Source organism: Pantherophis guttatus, chromosome 5 (genome assembly GCF_059756535.1).
Source record: "Pantherophis guttatus breed Tessera chromosome 5, ASM5975653v1, whole genome shotgun sequence".
Taxonomy (NCBI): Eukaryota; Metazoa; Chordata; class Lepidosauria; order Squamata; family Colubridae; genus Pantherophis; species Pantherophis guttatus.
In genome coordinates, this window is record NC_142067.1 from 106,762,033 (window position 1) to 106,780,249 (window position 18,217).

General features: G+C 36.7%; 1 protein-coding gene across 25 annotated transcripts in view; it reads left to right on the plus strand.

Annotated features, from left to right (window-relative positions):
• The window catches only part of ZFAND4 (zinc finger AN1-type containing 4), a 31,675-nt gene extending 14,648 nt beyond the window's left edge, over nt 1-17,027 (plus strand). For 5 of the 25 annotated variants that reach the window (XM_034417877.3, XM_087895478.1, XM_087895479.1 and 2 more), the window contains 3 exons: nt 6,011-6,062; nt 13,196-13,313; nt 16,278-17,027. In XM_034417877.3, coding sequence (XP_034273768.1) covers nt 6,011-6,062; nt 13,196-13,313; nt 16,278-16,413 — 306 coding nt within the window. In that variant the 3' untranslated portion in view covers nt 16,414-17,027. Of the gene's footprint in view, nt 1-5,196; nt 5,254-6,010; nt 6,063-13,195; nt 13,314-16,277 lie in introns of all 25 variants that reach the window. The other 20 variants (XM_034417849.3, XM_087895473.1, XM_087895472.1 and 17 more) reach the window with 9 other exon arrangements.
• Nucleotides 17,028-18,217: the final 1,190 nt, after the last annotated feature.

Genomic DNA, 18,217 nt, shown 5'->3' on the forward strand with positions numbered 1-18,217 from the left:
GTTTTATTTTTACAGACAGATTTGTAAATTATGTCTGGTTTATTAGTAAACACTGTAGTTTACTGTGAAGTTACTATATAAATATTCCTTCCCTTAGAAGAATCGTAATACATTTCCAAAATGATTGAGAAGCCAATTTTAGACTTTTTGTATTAGAACACTCTATTTTCAAAGTGCTTTACATTCAAATGTTTTGCACATATTCATTAACTGTGAGTTTTATATTTTAACATGTTGATAATATGTTTTGTATATTTATCCTATATTTAGCCAATGCATATGTCCTGAACATTTGTCTCAATCATGTTTCTCAGACGTGTTTCATTGAGGTTGAAATATTTGGCATTTACTTCCCAATTATAAGATAAACAGACATTGTTCAGATGTCATTCAGTAACAATTTCCAGATAATGCTCTCACACCTTGAGGGGGAAGATGAAAAGAAACAAAAGCATGAATTTGTTTTTTCTTCATATATAATCTGACCTTAGACTTGAATGGAAGAATCATTTTACAGAACCTATTCATATATTTTCCATTTATGTGATTGGTGATCACATGCAAGAGAGCAGAGAGGTCCTCTGATCAGAATAACTAGTTAGTCCTCCATTTACTACCACAATTGAGCCCAAAATTTATGTTGTTACCCTGTTTCCCCCAAAATAAGACATCCCCTGATAATAAGCCCAATCAGGCTTTTGAGCGCATGGCAATAAGGCCAAGCATTTATTTCAGGGTTCAAAAAAAATATAAGACAGGGTCTTATTTTTGGGGAAACACGGTAAGTAAGAAATTTGTTAAGTGAATTATATCCCATTTTAAAACTTTTGTTGCCACATTTGTTAAGTCAATCATGCAGTTGTTAAATTAGTAACACGGTTGTTAATTGAATCTGGCTTCCCCATTGACTTTGCTTGTCAGAAGGTTTGCAAATGGGGATCACATGACCCTGGGATGTTACAACCGTCATAAATGTGAGTCAGTTGTCAATCATTTGAATGTAAATCTCGTGACCATGGGGATACTGCAATGGTCATAAGTGTGAAAAATAGTCATAAGTCACTTTTTCAGTGTTGTTGTAACTTCAAACAGTCACTGAGTGAACTGTTGTAAGTTGAAGACTACCAGTATTTCTTAGTACTTGCCTTCACTATTCATCCATTGGCACAAAATCTGTAAAAAAAAAAAAAAGCCAGCAAAATTCATATGACCTCGCCCCCAATGTGAAAAGAAGGAACTCGTAAATTGTGAGAAAGGGGACGGTCTTCTGCCCTATTTTCCCCCAAGAATGCATCAGACAAAAAGGGCACAGATAGAACATTTTTTAAGAAGCAATAAAGCAGAAAGGGTTTTTTTCTTGTGCAAACATACAAATTGTACAAATAGAACTTCAATGGGAGATAGAAATGACTTCATCATTAAAAACTAGGAGTTCAGATTACTCATAATTACAAGCCAACGATATTAAGGATCGTTCCACAATAAAATAATCCTGATTGTCAGTGAGGTAAGTGCAAGAGGTCAGTTAAGTTTACATTACTGATTTTGCGGAGCAATTTTTTTAAATTACAATGAAAAGCCACAAGGCAGGAAGAAACACAATGCAGAAAATGCATTCCTGCATCATTTCCTACCTTTTTCCTTTATTATGGCTTGCAGCACAGCTACTGATAAAAAGGACGGTGTGGTACTTGTAATTATGTTGGGTGATGAAGTGGAGGATATGTGAATTAGAGAAAGGATAAGCAATGGCATGACTGCAGATAGGGAGACATGAAAGTCCAGGAAAAAGTGAAAAGCCATGGATAGTATCAGCAGCCCCCTTCAATCAGTGGCAGCCGTGGTAGTTAAGCCAGTCTATTCAAGCCAGCAATACAAAGAGCAGCTGCGTCGTCCCAGCAATGGAAGTGCCAATCCAGCAACAGCCAGAGCCACAAGTCAACAAGATTGGCTTCTGCAGCAGCAGTCAAACACTGTCTGTAGCAGTAAACCTCTGACAATGCCAGAAAGCCCTGGAAAGTCTGGCAGGGGGCCCTGTGGTACCAACAGGCAATAAAAGACCATCCAATAGCAGCGCCTATCCAAAGGAAGGTTGACCAAAAGTTATTTGAATTGGACCTGAGAAGATTCTGCTCTCTCATTCCCAAAGTTTGGGCTGAATCAACAAGAGGTTGTAAAGGATGTTGGAAAAAGAAAGGGAAGCAGAAGGAGAAGGTACTCAAACAAAACTTAGAATAAATAATAATAGTGGATAGAAGTGTTTATAGGACTAGACTATAGCAGAGGTCCACAATGCCCTGGCTGTGGCCCATTCAGAACTGGGCTGTAGAAATGGCAAGCAAATGGCACATGTATGCGCAGCTCCATTGCGTGAGCAGCAAGCAAGTGCACGAACACAAAGCTCCATTTGTGTGAGCGACAAGTGTGTGTGCCCACCGCTTGCCCAGACCATCCCTCTCCCCTCTCGCTTGTCTCCGCCAGAAAAGTTGGGGAGCTTTGGATTATAGGATTATCATACAAATTATTGATAGGTTAATGGTGGGTAGAGATACACAATGTTGACAGAATAGATTCATACAATCAATTACACATTTATTAAAAAAGAGTATTTAAATAATAAAAATATTTCTGTTGGAAATCAAAAGTCTTTCCTGTGTATGTTCATTGTATCATCTCAAAAAAATGTTGGTGAGGAATAAGAAAGTACAGGAAATCTCTATAAATCCCAATCTGTATAAACCACTTTCCTAATCTTGGCAGTTTGCAGGTGTGCGGACTTCAATTCCCAGAATTCCACCACCAACATGGGCATTAATGAAAACTCTAGGAATTGAAGTCCACAAACCTAGAAGTTGCCAAGGTTGGGAAACAGTGATGTAAATGATAGATGAGAATGAACCACAGTAATTAGTAAGATTGAAATTCAGAGGGTGCCAAATAAATCTCAAAAGAGAGAGACTAGAGAGAGAGAGAATGCATTGCATATCACACAGTATATGGCACTGTGACATTCTGCAGGTGATTCTTTATTCTCAAGGGAAGCCCCACGAAGATAAGATTGTAATGTGGCAGCAGATGGGGTATCAGCAGGGGCGTGGGGGGGGGGGATAGGGCAGTGTCAGCAAAGCAAAGCACAGTGCCAGGGCTTGTGGCCCTCTACAACAGTCCCACTTTTGCCTCATGCTTTGAGGGCAGAGCTAGAATGCTTGAAACCATCTCCAGTGTTCCACCCCACCTGGGAGCAGAGGAAAGGGGCATTTTAAGACATTGCAAATGAATGGCTGCCTTCCTCAATTATTATTATTATTTTTTCTGGAAAGGGCCAGGCTGGACATGCCTCGGTAAATAGTGAGATGAAAGTGGTGAAGGTCAATTGACATAGAAGATTGCATGCATCTGTGCTGGGCTAGAGTTTCCCAGGTGGTTGAGGGTTCATGTGTGTTTGTGTGGGAGTCTCTAGGGTGTTTGGAACTTCCTGCAGAGCAGCTGCTTTGTGACCCACTGTGGAGACTTCTGAAGCTTGGCTCTTTGTGTGTGTGTGTGCGTGTGTATGTGTACGTGTCTATGCTTTGACTTGTGCCAATAAAGCATTCCTAGCATTTTTAAATGCATAGATTGGGGAGGGGGGAGAGAGATAGGCAAGTGTGAGGAGTTGCAGCACCTCTGCAGGTGATTGTAATTTTGATCATGTAACTGTGGGGGTGCTGCAACAGCCATAATTTCAGGAAGGGGTCGTAACTCCATTCACCATAATTTTGAACGATCACTGAACAAGCAATCATAAGTTGACTTGCTGTATAGTACCATGAAAAATATATGATACTAATAATATATGCGCCATCTCTTAGCTGCCTATGACTGTAGCACATCTGCAAGAAGTACATAATACAATTTTACATGCAGAACTGTAACTCTTATTAGTTTTTTTAGCTCACATAAAAACCTCTTGGTATAATGCCACTACCTGAAGATACTCATGTATCGTGTATGTCAGGGGTGTCAAACTCAAGCCCGCGGCATGCTTGTATCTGGCCCACAGTGCCTCTGCCAGTGAAAATGGACCTTGGGAGGGCCGCGATCAATGATCTTAGCTTGCAAAGAATACAATGAACATAGTTTCTGGATTTCAGATGAGTTCTAGTAATGCTTGTGGCATATTCACCAGAATGTGATCATGTTGAACAGTTTCACATCCTGTAATTACAAGGAAGTTGGATAACTATAGATGATAATGAGTCAGGCTTTCCCCTTATTTGGCTTTAAAAATGCTTTACTCAATCAAGCTGATTTCCCTTCACATTGTTTGATAATGCCATTATATACCAGAGAGTAATAATAAGAGGCCACTCCATTCACTATAGCAAAATGTGGTCTGAGGTTCCCTGGCGATCCACAAAATTGAAATTATTTGCCAGCCTATGTTAAAAAATAATACAATATTAAAATCCCATCAAACAATTGTGAGAGCTAATACATCAGTATTCATTTTAATATGGTAAATATTGATTAAATAACTCATAGAAATAAAAGCTCTTTTGGCTTAGGATAGATTCAAATGAAAACCTTGATTGACCAATGCCAAGGTAATATCTGTGGACCTGTCTGGCCATGATTATGGAAGATGGAATGAATGAAATAGCAAGGGTTATGGAGGAACAAGAGAAAACTAAAAGATCTGAATGAAGGTATACATACATGAAAATCTGGAAAATGAAATGAAAAAAATGGTTATTCAAACATTTTTCACAAGAAAAATGTTTGAATAATCAGTTTTCCAGCATGGAATAAGGACTTCTGACTTGGGCAAGGAGTTGGACTAGAAGACCTCCAAGATTTCTTCCATCCCTATGATTCTGTGATTTTGTGTGTAGAATTGTACAATCTCATATGAATCCTCTGGGAAGAAAAACTAGGCATAAACTAGGAAATAATGGAAAGTGCTCATATGTGCTTAAGGAAATGGAAGACTGACACAATTGTCAAGAAAAGGTATAGCAAGTAGTTAATACTTGCAGATATCAAGTCATAAAGGCTGGAATGCAACAGGAATTTAGGCTCACAAGAGAAGCTAAAGTCAACTGTCAGTAATGAAAAAAAGGAAGGGGTGGGGCCACTGTCTGGAAAAATAAGATGGTAACAAGTGATGAGATGGCAGAGCTTCTCAACGACTACTTTGCTTCGGTCTTCTTTCTAAAGGGAAAACTGTTCAAATGAACCTAAGAAGACCAATTAAGGAGGAAGTGGCAATCCAAGGTAAGTAAGGAGATTGTTAGGAACATCAAAGGAACTGAAGACTTCAATACCAGATCAATTACATCTAAGAATTTCTGAAGATTCATTTCTGAGAACTTTTCACATCTTTGACAAATCATAGCAGTCAAGTATAAAGACAAATCATAGCAGTAGAGCGTAAAGGCAAATATTGTACCTCTTTTCCAAGAAAGGGGGGGAAAAAAGAGGATCTGGATAATTGCAGCTGATAATGGACAAAACTCTGGAACAGATTGAGTTTGTGAAAATAATAAATTGCTTAGCAGAAATTATCACGATTATAAATAACAAATAATTTTACAAATCGTTTTTGGTACTCATGTGCCTCCCAGAACCAATTAATGATAAGTACTGAGGTACCATGGTAGAAGGCAGCTTGAGTTGTGAAAAAAACAAGTGAGATATAAGTGTTAGTTAAATTCATTTAATGCTGATGCTTAATTGGATTTTTAAAAATCCTTCATGCTATGCTGAAAGTGTGATATCCTATCCAATTGTATTCTCTATTTTAGTATTGTATTATTATACAATTATACCATACATGTTATACAATGAACTTTATTAAGTTGTGTACACAATACATTTGCATTTCTTTTTTTTTTCTAGTATTAGAATACAGTTGTTTGCAACCAAAAATTTAAGACTCAGATTTGTAGAAGAAATTTATTTAAAAGATTTTAATTCATATATTCATTACTTATGTTCACATTCATTATTCTTTCCACCCTTTATATTTTAGTCTCCTGGAGTTGGATTGAATGGAAATATTGTGGCTTCAGGAAAAAGAATGGGTGAGTAACCAATCTGGAATCTTCAGAAATTGCCATTTATAGTGCTTTCCTATTTAAATAAACACAGAAATGAGAATTATACAATTCTCCTTTCTGTGTTTATTTAAATAGGAAAGCACTATAAAGACTTTCTGTAAATCATAGATTTATCAAATGTCAGATATCTGCAAGTGTAGAGACTCCTTCAGTTATCTGCTGCTATGCATCAAGTGCAGATACGTGGTTTTCAATTCTCATTATTCAGTGTGAAAAACAGTCTCCATAACTAGCCAGTGTAAGCCTATAGAGTTACAGTTGCAATTAGGTTCAGTATTGCTATTGCTAAGCAATGTGTTTGATGTCAAGTGATCGCATCACTTAATAAGGCAATCCAGGCAGTCCCGTTATCTTTGTAAAGGCACAAAGTGCATGCAAGTGCAGGGAGGCCCAGGAAAGAGTATGTGTGTGAGAGAGAGATGAGAAGTTTTAAGAAAATGAGACATATACCAGAGGTTCAACCATACTGAGCCAGATGAAGTGTGTCTCTCCATAAACAATATACAATATAATATACAATATAATATAAGTGTACAGATAGCCATACCAGATCACTCATCACCCAGGTCAACAAGCTCCGCATTAGGTGTTGGAGTTCCTGGACATCTGGTGACAAATGAGGCTATAAGACTCAAAACTATTGACTGAGGAATCAGGGCCAGCAGCTACAAGACCACTGGAAGAAAGGTGGCTTGCCTATCACAAATATACAAAAACTAAAAGCAAAGCAATAATGATCTATTACAAATCAAATCCAACAAGAATATCTGCAAAGAAGGCACCAGTTCTGGGGGCGGGGGGAAGTTACAGAACAGAGACTAGCATGCCAAAGTTGATTTATAATATGAAATATTCATAGAAGCAGAATTGGAAGAACTGCAAAAGTCTACACAGGGCAAAGAAATCAAATTCTTGTCAAAAGTAGCTGAGTATTTAGACACAAATCTGGGGGAGTCAGCAATGGAAAAAACCAGCATAGCTGTTGAATTGTTTTCATTCCCAAACAAGGCATCCTTTCCTCTGCCTTCTCGGAAAGAATAAAGCCCTCTGAAAAAGAGAAGCAGTTGAAATAAAGAATACCTGAGCATCTAAAATAATACAAAAATAACAGAATACGGTTAGTCCACTAATGAGAGAAGATGGCAAGGAAGTAATGGGCAGTAGAGAGAAAGCAGAGCTGCTTAATCCATTCTTTGCATCTGTCTTCACACAAAGATACTTGGATAGCCACTGATAAGGAACGGCATAGGGTCTTTTGCTTGAGCAGGGGGTTGGACTAGAAGACCTCCAAGGTCCCTTCCAACTCTATTATTCTGAAAACAAACTCTTTCCACCTAAGCAGAAAGGAAACTGCCCAAACAGCAGAGGTACAAAAGATTTGCTCCTAATTGACTGGATAGTTTTGGAAAACTACAGGAGAAGGAAGACCAACTTTAATGTAGCTTAGATTGATTACAGCAAGGCATTTGACCTCCTGCTACATGATTGGATAATCAAGTAGCTAGAAATAACAGGAGTCAGTAGAAATATTTTTTTAAAAAAGTAAAATTAGTGGCACAATGGAAGACACACTAGCTGATCAATGGTGATAGACTGGGAAAGCTTACTATTGAGAGATGCATCTTTCACAAAAGCTTACTATCATAACTACTGTTGAGGAGAATTAGAAATAACTCTTGTTTTGTGGGGGGGATGTCACTTTATAAATTATCTATTGATCCTTTTCCCCACTTTCCCTTTTTGCTATAATTTTTATATTTTAAGTTTCTATTTTTCAAAGTAAATCAAATTTTATATAAAATAAAATTTAAAAAGAAGGTTAGTAGCGAATACATCTTGATACTAAAGAAAATCTTAAAGTTCAAATTCAGTGGAAGAAATGCCATCAAGGCAATAAACCAGGACAATCCCAATCATTAGATACACAGCTGGAATAGAGGATTGGACTCAGTGAACTAAGTGCCCTGGATAGGAAAACCAGAAATACAATGACAATAAATCATACCTTTTATCCATGCAGTAACATTGACAGATCTACTTATCAAGAATCACAAGTGGGCATGGAATGTTGCAAGTATACCAGATTCTTAAAGAAGAAAAAGGGATCTTTTTAAATCTCTTCTTTATCTGACAGTGAAGAAGATGCATTGGAGTTAGTACAACATGAAGTCTAATAGGAAAGACCAAACTGGCCCACAGGAAAGACAAATGAAAAATAGAAAAGAGTCACATGGCAAGACAAAGTACTACATGGCTGGTACATTTAAAAAAGAAAACTAGCAGGCAAAGCAGATAAATAACATAATCCTGCAATGGCTAAAATCAGGAAAGTTGAAAAGACAGATGAGTTAATTCTGGCTATGCACAACCAAGCCTTAACAAATGCATACAAAGCCAGAATAGAGAAGAGAGTAACAGATAGTAAAAGCTGCCTCTACAAAGAAGCTGAAGAAACAGTGGATCATCTGCTTAGCTGTTGCAAAAAGATTGCATAGATTGACTATAAACAGTGACATGACAAAATAGTAACAATGGTGCATTGGGTATCTGCAAGAAATGCTATTTGCTTGCAAGCAAGCTGGTGGAACCACAAAATAAATAAAATAATTGAAAAAGCTAAAGTGTTCTGAGACATTAGAATTCAAACAGAAAAGCACCTTAACAATTGTCAATAGGAAAGAGAACAAATTCTGCATAGTGGACATTGCAATCAAACAATACTATCTGGATATCCCAGGTCTTTGGGAAGGACGCAGTAAGTGGATAAAAATGCCACATCCATTCTAAACATCTGTCTGTGTGACCATCCATAATTTATTAATAACACAGGGAATAATGATAAATTATTAAACTTGTACACTGGCTCTTCTGGGCAGCTCATAGCAACCAAACGAATAAAGTACAATAAAACCAATATAAGATAAAACATCATTTATCAGCTCCTCACCTATTCATCAGGTTGTAGAGCTGAGACTTTAAGTAGGAATCCATTCCTTCTCAGCCGTATCAGTTTCATAACTCACCGCAAAGGAGTCCCATCAGTTTCTCATCCTCCGTAGCAGATGCATCTTTTTTTAAGTTTGGGTTTTGACCACCTTCTCTGTCTTGTTCATTGCCTTTTCTTCTGTGCTGAGTTCTTTTTAACTTAGTTTTCTAATATATTCAATTTATGGGAAACATACTTTTTTGGATATATAAGATTGCGTCAAAATCATACATTGGATTAGGAGCATGTACTGCTGATAAGACAAAAAGTGGGATGAGTACATTTTCCTCATCAGGCAAAGCTCCTGCATCTTGACAACATGAGGGAGTTTTACTTCATCTCCCAACTGATAACTGAGGAGTCAAGCTGTGGACAAAGCATATTCAGTGATGCTTAAAAACTAAATAGTCACCACAAAGTCTCTTAAACAACTTTAAAATGTTTGTAATTTATAGTCTCTAATTTATCAGGCAGGATAGTTTTTTTTCCTCCACAAGCTCTCACTTCCCAGCAGTTAATAAGCAGCTAATCCACTCTCCCAGCGCAAAGTTCTCAAGAAGCACTTTCGTTTCTGGCTTTCACTTTCAAAACCATAACAAAGACGCCATCTTCAGCCTCCAGCTCAATGAAATTCAGTTTGAAACAAAGTAACTCCGGAGTTAAGCTCTGTACTTTTAAAGCTTGTTCTCCTGTTTCCGTTCTGCCTGCACTTGTAATCAGTCAAACTCACTTTTGACAGCAGGATCGGATCACGGCTTCTCGCTCTGCTTTCTCAGAGTCATCCTGGCTTCGGAGCTTCTTGGCGGGCTGGCTGGGGAGCTCTCACCCTCCAAGCTTCTGGAAATATTCCAGAGGGCTTTCGGGGAGCTCTACTCTCACCCACCGGCTCTCCTCTCCTTCTTTTCCCGAAGGGGAGCTTTTTCAGCCACCAGACAGCCGGTTTGCGCTGTCAAAGCGGCTTTTACGAAGACGCAGGGCTGGTGGTCTAAAAAGACCGTCCACGAAGCCTACGGTGCTGAAGTTGCTCTTCTCTGCACTTTTTCCAAAGTCTCAATATCTTTTTTTGTAATATGGTGACCAAAACTGGATGCAGTATTCCTGGTATAGTCTTACTAAGGTTTTATAAAGTACTATGACATTTTATGACATACAAAATGTCATAAAACATTTCCTGTGCTGATGTTTGACTTTGCTATACAGTTGAACATGAGCTGTGTTCAAGGCAGATACATCTCTGAATCTATCCCAACTTTTCCAGTGAAGGCAGTACCTTAGAAATTCTGTTACTGTTGAAGGCATTGAGAAATCTGGTAAGGAAATCTCTATGAAACAATGACTTAGAGGATCATGGGTTGGCTAGTATAATATATGATTTAAGGGTAAGTCATTATAAAACTCAGAATAAAGCTTTAAAGATAGCTCTTGAAGTCTGTGAGAAAAGCACCATTAGACTGCTTTGGAGAAGCAGTCAGATACTCTTAAAGCAGTTTTAAAATTACTATGACATTTTATCAATTTAAATAATTTAGGTTTGCTATCTGGTACATAATAACAGAATGCTGTCTGGCTTCTGAGAAGTGGTATTGATAATACTAATCTGAGCTCCATTTCTCCATCCCCACAGCAGGACTTCAGCTCTCCTCCACATGCAGAAGCAAATGCCTTTAGCGGGATGTACAAACAAACCTCAGATCTTTCTGAGCTTAGTTTCTCTATCCTGCCAAAGAAGTTTATCTCACAAAGAAGGGAAACCTTCAGCTGGGTGCAGGAACATAGCTCAGATTTTTCAGTTCTGCTTCTCCACCCAATAGGAGGATGTCAGCTCTCCTTCATGTGTAGAAGGGAACTCCTTTGGTGAGGTGCAGGAACAGACAAGAAGGAGTCCTCTTAGCAGGTGCTTTCAACCTTCCATGCCAGCTTCCCCACTGATTCCCTGGAAGCCGGCAGAGAAGATTGCAGATGGCGATCATACTATTTCAGAGGGCTTGTCAACCAGTTGTAACTGCAAACAAGTTGCCAAGTACCCAGATTGTGATTGTGTGACCACTAGTGGAGTAGCATAATGTTTTATGACAGCTGGAAGTGCTTTTTGGACCATCCTTTCCCTGACCATAGTAATTTCAAATAGTCATTGAACAACTGATCACAAGTAGAGAACTACCTGTAAATAGATAAGTTCATGAGTTCAAAAAATGGAAACTAGAGTAGATTAAAAATTTTAAGTAGAAGAAAGATGTACAAACTAAGATAATGCAAAATGTTGTGACAGTAAAAATACTGAAATAAACTTTTGAACAATAGAAGCAGAAAATAGTAGTCAAAATAACAGTGTTAGTAGTGATGTCTGCTGTGAATAGACCTTTGGGAAAAAATATTGTTTATGAAATGTTAGATGTAGAACAAATTTTATCTGACAAGACAGAAATATTATTGAAAATTGATTTACAATTGATCGACCAAGAGAATTATTTAGAAAAGGGTATTAACTAGATCTACAAATGACAAACCGAGGGAGTGTTTTGGTTAAATTTTTTCCTGCTGGATTTACAAAAAAGGCTTGCTAAATGGGACAACTAAGAAATGAAGATAAATCAAATTAGATGATAGGATTTGAACGAACTAAATATTAAGATGGTTAGAAGTAAAATGAAATAATATAAAATTGGTTTATTTTATCAAGGTTAAAATATCCAGGATTCTATTTTTTTAAATAAGGCAGAATCTTCCACACTTATAGCTGATTATCATCCCATTGTTGAAAAACTCTTAAATCTAAGTGAACTGATAATCCTAGCAGTTCTCATACTTTCACCACATATAAACATCTAGCTTTGTATCATTTTTCTCAATAAATAAATGAACCAGTTTGTTTTTGACTCATTTGTTTAATTACAACTTTATCTAGTTTTAGGATTTGTATGGAGCACATGACACATTTTAGCTCATATTTACACAGAAATATTAAAAATTAATATTAAAAAAGCAGTCACAAACTTTTAAGTACATTAAGATAAACTAAATATTCATAAATATTACACTCAGTAAACTTTGATTCACATAGTAGTTTCCAACAACCCCCATCCTGGTTTTTGTTCTTAGAATGCTTAAAGCATAATTTTTATTTTTTATAATACTACACTATCTGCCAGGCTGAAATTACATATTTAACAATACAAATCCTAAGCAAGAAGCAGTTTACCTATCTCTTTTATCACCATCTCTATCTGTATCTTGTCTTTATGAATGGAAACATTCCATCTAATTCTCTTATTTATTACTTAATTCAGAAGAACTGAATGAAGTTGGAGAAGTAACCTTTTGATGCTTTATAGCCTTTTTAAACTCGAGTATAATTCTGTGATTTCTCAAAAACCACAAGTAGTGCACAAAAATAGATAATGCTGTCAGATAATGCTTTCATAAAAAATCAAATATTGATCAATCGATTTACTAGCCACTCTGAATGTTGATGGTTTTGAATTAGCAAATTAGCACTATACTATTATCCATATTGATGTAGAAGAATTCTCAGTACAATAATTTAGCAAGTTTTTTAAATGAACAGGTTTTAATTAACAGGTATAGTTCCAATAGATATGCAATTTAACTTTACAGTTGTTTAATATACAGGGGTCTCAAACTCAAGGGCCAGGGGCTGAATGCGGCCTGCAGGTCGCTTAGATCTGGCCTGTGGGGCCGTCCTGGAAACAGTAAAGGACCAGCCTATGGTATCTCCATTTTCACTGGCATAGGGTTGCAGGAGGTTGTGGCATCCGAAAACGGAGCTCAGGAGCCCATTTTCACTGGCAGAGCGCTCGGGCCACCCCAGGCGCCCCTGACATGAGTGATGTCGAGCTGGCCACGTCCACCCCAGCCCCCGAGGTCAAAAACAACTCTGATGCAGCCCTCAATGAAATCGAGTTTGACATCCTGAAATACTACATTAACTTTTTTTAAAAAATGTAAATTAAGCATTTACTGCTGCCTGAGAAAAATCAGTAACATGCCATTTTTTTTTAAAACCATGTTTCTTGGCAGCTGCTTTTCCCTTGTATCATTTATTTCATAGCAAATGTATAAAATAATTATGAACATTTTACTTTTTTGAAAGCAGGTGATACAACTCATCTTCCACCTGTGAATTGTTCTATTCAGCATAAAAAGAAAATTGCAAAACATTGCTTCCTATGTGGAAAGAAAACTGGATTAGCAACTAGCTATGAATGTAGGTAGGTTGAATTTGCATCCTAAAACCATTTACCATTATTCAAGTGAAACAAAGAGATTAGTTGGGATAAATGCTAAATAAGTATTGAGATAAATAATACTGCCAAGACCAATCTTTCACTTTTCAGCCAGTAGATTCTAAAATAAAAGAAACACAATCTGTAAAATTTGCTTGCCTATTTAAAAATTAACAAGCAGGTTTCTTCTCCATCATTCTCTTTCATTGTCTGTATGTAAATATGAAGGTGACCTTAAATTTAGCAGTGCTTGGACTATAATTGAAGGATTATTGTATTCACTGCTAATTCCATGAACTAAATTTACATCAAGAAATGTCCTGTTTTTCTTACGAATTGGATTTTATCCCTCTAAAATAATAACTGTTTCCAAATAGAGAACTATTATAAATAAATGAGATGAGATGAAACCAGCAGAGTAGTGTAAATAAAAAGATAGCATATATTTTGAATTAATAAAATGGTGAATAAAGAACAGCAACAAATTGAGGGATTAAAAGAAATAGAGGATTAATTAAGAGTTTTGAGATGTAAACATTAACAGCAACAATTTTAGCAGATTGTTTTTCTTGGCGTTTGTGATGCAGAGTCTGCTTATTTTATCATTCATCCACCCGGTTCTTCCCATGGAGTTCAGCCTGGTGCAGTGAGACAATTTTTATTTTAGTTTTTTAACAATTGGCTTGTCATTGCTACCGATAAGAGCTCAGAGGAAGGATCTGGCCCCAGGTCACTTAGCAAGCTCCCATGCCTACAGGAGGAAAAGAATCTGGGGTTTCCTGCTCCTAATCCTTAACTGTAACTGTAACTAACCACACTAACATTATTATCTATGGTCCTCAGTTAAATCTTGAATTTTTACCTAATTCAGAATTCAATAATTTTGGGTCATATGTTTGGAGTTGACTGCCTGTTTGTATAATAGTAAATTTGATTTGTTTTTTAATTCCACAATTGCTTTTGTCATGGGATTTATATTCTATATTATTAGTTATATATTTTGCCTTTTATTCAGGATAGTGGCATACATAGAGCCACCTCTTGCCATTTTTGCAACAACCACTCCAACTAATTTTAGCATTACTTCTCTATTTTGTTTTTTCTGTCATTGTCAGTTTTTGTGTTGTGGATTTTGTGTTGTTGATTCTTCTTGCCAGCTTAGTGTTATCTACAAATTTGATGAGTTCCCCTTCTGATTCCTCATCTAAATCATTTGTGAAAATATTGAAGAATACTGGGCTTAAAATGGAACCTTAGTTTCTTCCATGTGGATGTAGTTCATTAAGGACTACATGTTGAGTACTGTTTGTCAGCCAGTTACAAATCCATCTGGTGGTGATGTTATCTATTCCACTTTTACTAGCTTACCAAGAAATAGGTTGTGGTCTACTTTGTCAAATGCCTTACTGAAATCTAAGTACATTATTTCCACAGCATTTCTCTGATCCATTAATTTAATCACTCTGTCAAATAATGAAATAAGATTTGTTTGGCATGATTTGGTTTGGATGAAGCCATTTTGGCTTCTGGTTATAATTTTTTTTGCATTTAGGGTTTGCAGATTTGTTGCTTTATTATCTTTCCAAGATCTTCCCAGGTTTTGATGCCAGGTTGATTGGTTATAATTTCCTGGATCTCTTTTTTTTTTTTTTTTTTTTTTTGAAGATGGGAACCAATCATCTCTTTTCCAGTCCACAGGGTTCCCCAGTGCTCTTGGGGAAGGCAGCCTGGTTTCTATATTAGATTTGTGTTCCTGATAGAACTACTGAATTTTGCCTTCAGGATCCTTAGGTACAGTGAAACATCAGTTTTTTCCCCATTGTGTGAGTAGGGAGAGGGGCGGTTGAGAGATAAATAAATAAATAAATAAATATTCTTTCTTTAATGTTACTCTCCTAGACAATTAAAAACTCAATTTCACTCATTGTAATTTATTACAGAATGAATCTAGATTTAAACCTCTCTTAATGAAAATCTCAATAGATTCCAATTTTTAAAAACCAATCTTAGCTAGATTTCTGGAATAGCAAAAAGTCTATGGAGAATCTCAGTCGTCCAGGTCATGGTTCTCCCAAAGGTGCTTTTTCAGGAGGCAACTGGAGTTTCTTGTTTTTTTTCTTTGAAGACGTTTCGCTTCTCATCCAAGAAGCTTCTTCAGCTCTGACTGGATGGTGGGGAATGGAAGGATTTATATTCTTTGTAGATGGCTGGTCATTTGCATCCTTTTAGAGAGATGTTGAGGCCATTTGGAGGTTTATCTGTCCTCAGGGTCACTTGAGTAGTACAAATAGCACTTTATTCTGTTCAAAGAAAAGAAAAAAAATTACAAACATGATATTTCTCCTTGTTTGACAGAGCAAAAATTCCAGGTAATATGGCTATAGCTCTGCCAATCATTTCCTAAAACCATTTTCATCTGGAAATATCATGCTGCATTTAGGATGTTCAGAATCATAGAGAATGCTCATAGATTTCACAAACAAAAATTCAGCTAGAGATCATTTTTGATTTTCAGGGGAAAAGTTAATTGTAAATAAATATTCATGATCTTTATTGATAAAATACCTCCATTAACTGGTGCTTCTTGCTCCAGTTTTCCAACATAACAAAGTCCTCTTAAATGAAGATGAGATTACATAATAAAAGCTAAAGAAGAATGCCTACATTTTGTAAATCTCATTTTAAGAGTAAAATACAGTATTTAAAAATCTTTGTTTACAGTTTCTCTTATCTGACAGGTTTTTTGTTTCAAACATTAGAAAATGTTTAGTATATTTAAAAAGTGAGGAATTGCTTGGGCAAGAAAGTCACAGAACAAAGATTTGAAAAAACTGACAATGGAAAATAATCTATTGAAATGTGGTCTCTATTGCTTTATTAAACAATTGTTTTAAAGTCTTTTTTTAGTTTTTGTCTTGATATTTTCTAACCCTTTGTTTTTTTCTTCAGATGTGGAAACAACTTCTGCGCAACTCATCGCTATGCAGAGACTCACACCTGTACTTATGACTACAAGAATGCAGGAAGGAGATTCTTGCAGGACTCCAATCCTGTTGTCAGTGCACCAAAGCTTCCCAAAATCTAAGCATAATTTTATGGTCCGTGACTGAACTGTTTTTCTTTACTGTATTTCAAATCTAAAGATTGGCAAGTAACAAGATCATCCAAAGCTCTATAATTCTGAAGAATGATGTAACACTCTTGTAAATGACATCTTTTATTCTTTAGTGAATCAAAATTTAAACATTAGTTTTTAAAAATGTACATTCTGATTTAACAATTATTATATATCTTGTGTTAAGTATTTTATAATTGAAAATGTCCTTTCACTAGTCAAGTCTTAAAAGATGCACTTTAGAATACATACATACATACAGATATATATGTATGGGTGTCTGTGTGTGTGTATGCACACACACAAAGAGACATATTATAATGAGACTTGACAGGGTTCTGTATTGAAAATGTCTTATAATCCCTTGGTTTTCAAATACGTTCTTTTAGTTTTTTAGTATGGAGGTTTCATTGTACTAGGCCAACTTTCTCATAGTGAAGGGTCTTGTAGTCCATCAAACCAGCTGAAAACCATGTTTCTGTTCTGGAAGTAACATATCATGTTAGATCATTATTCTTATCTGGCAGATTAAAAAGCAAAAACAAAGGAAGGATTTTCTTGTTATTAAATAGAAGACACTTTAATTTTTGTGATTTGTGTTTTTTTAAAGATCTTACAACACTGTTTCAGATATTGTTATAAAAAAAAGAAAATGCTTTTTTATGTATAAGTAGAGTAAGTGACTTGCTGTTTTACAGCATGCTGGCAATTGGACGAATATAAAAAATGCTTAAGGCTTGCTATCCAAAAGGTGCTTTTTCAAAAGGGAACTGGACTGTTTTTCCTTGAGGAAGAAGAAAAATATTTTGCTTCATATCCAAGAAGCTTCATCAGTTCTGATGGTGGGGTGATGGAAGAATAGATTCTGACAAGATGGTGGGTGGGGATGGAAGGATTGTATTTCTTTGCAGTCATCTGGTTGTTAGCATTCTTTCTGAGAGCCGTTGAGACCACTTGGGGGGTTTATCTGTTCCCTCGGGGTGACCTGAATCAGAGTGCAATTGGTTGTGGAATCTTCTAGGAACTGCTGAAAGGGCTGCATTGTAGACTAGAGGTAGGTGATGTCTTATTCCTCCCCCTCTGTTGAGGGAGGGTTGTTCGGTTCTAAGATGGATGGATTCTTTTACTCTTCTTTCAAACCAGTGGTCCTCTCTATCCGAAATGTGGACTTTGCTGTCTTCAAAAGAGTGACCTTTGTCTTTCAAACGGAGATGGACAGCTGAATCTTGTCCTGCCATGTACTTGTGAAGTAGTTTCGTTTTATCAATGTACAGATCTGCACATCTCACTGCATTGTATTGCATATGTCACATTGCTCAGTTTGTGTTTGGGTGTTTTATCCTTGGGGTGGAAAGCTTCTGCATTAGTGTATTCTTGGGTGTAAGGTGTACATGTACGATGTGTTGGTTGAAAATCCTCCTGAGCTTTTCAGATAGTCCTGCGATGTATGGAATATTGCTACGTTTATTGTTCTTTTCTTTCTTTCTGTCTATAATGGAAGAGTTGGATCTTTTTTTGGATTTGATGAAGGCCCAGTTAGGATAACCACAAGTTCTGACATACTTTAGTTCTTTTTCTTTTCCCTGGTAAGCAAAGTTTCAGCTTGGTGGTTTAGGGTTCTGATCACTCCCATTTTGTGCTCCAAGGGGTGGTGAGAATCAAATAGTAAATACTGATCTCGGGGGGGGGGGGGACGGGGGGACTCTGTAAACTTCAATGTTAAGGCTTTTGTCTTCCTTAATGTGCACTGCACAGTCCTCCTTCAACAGAGAAG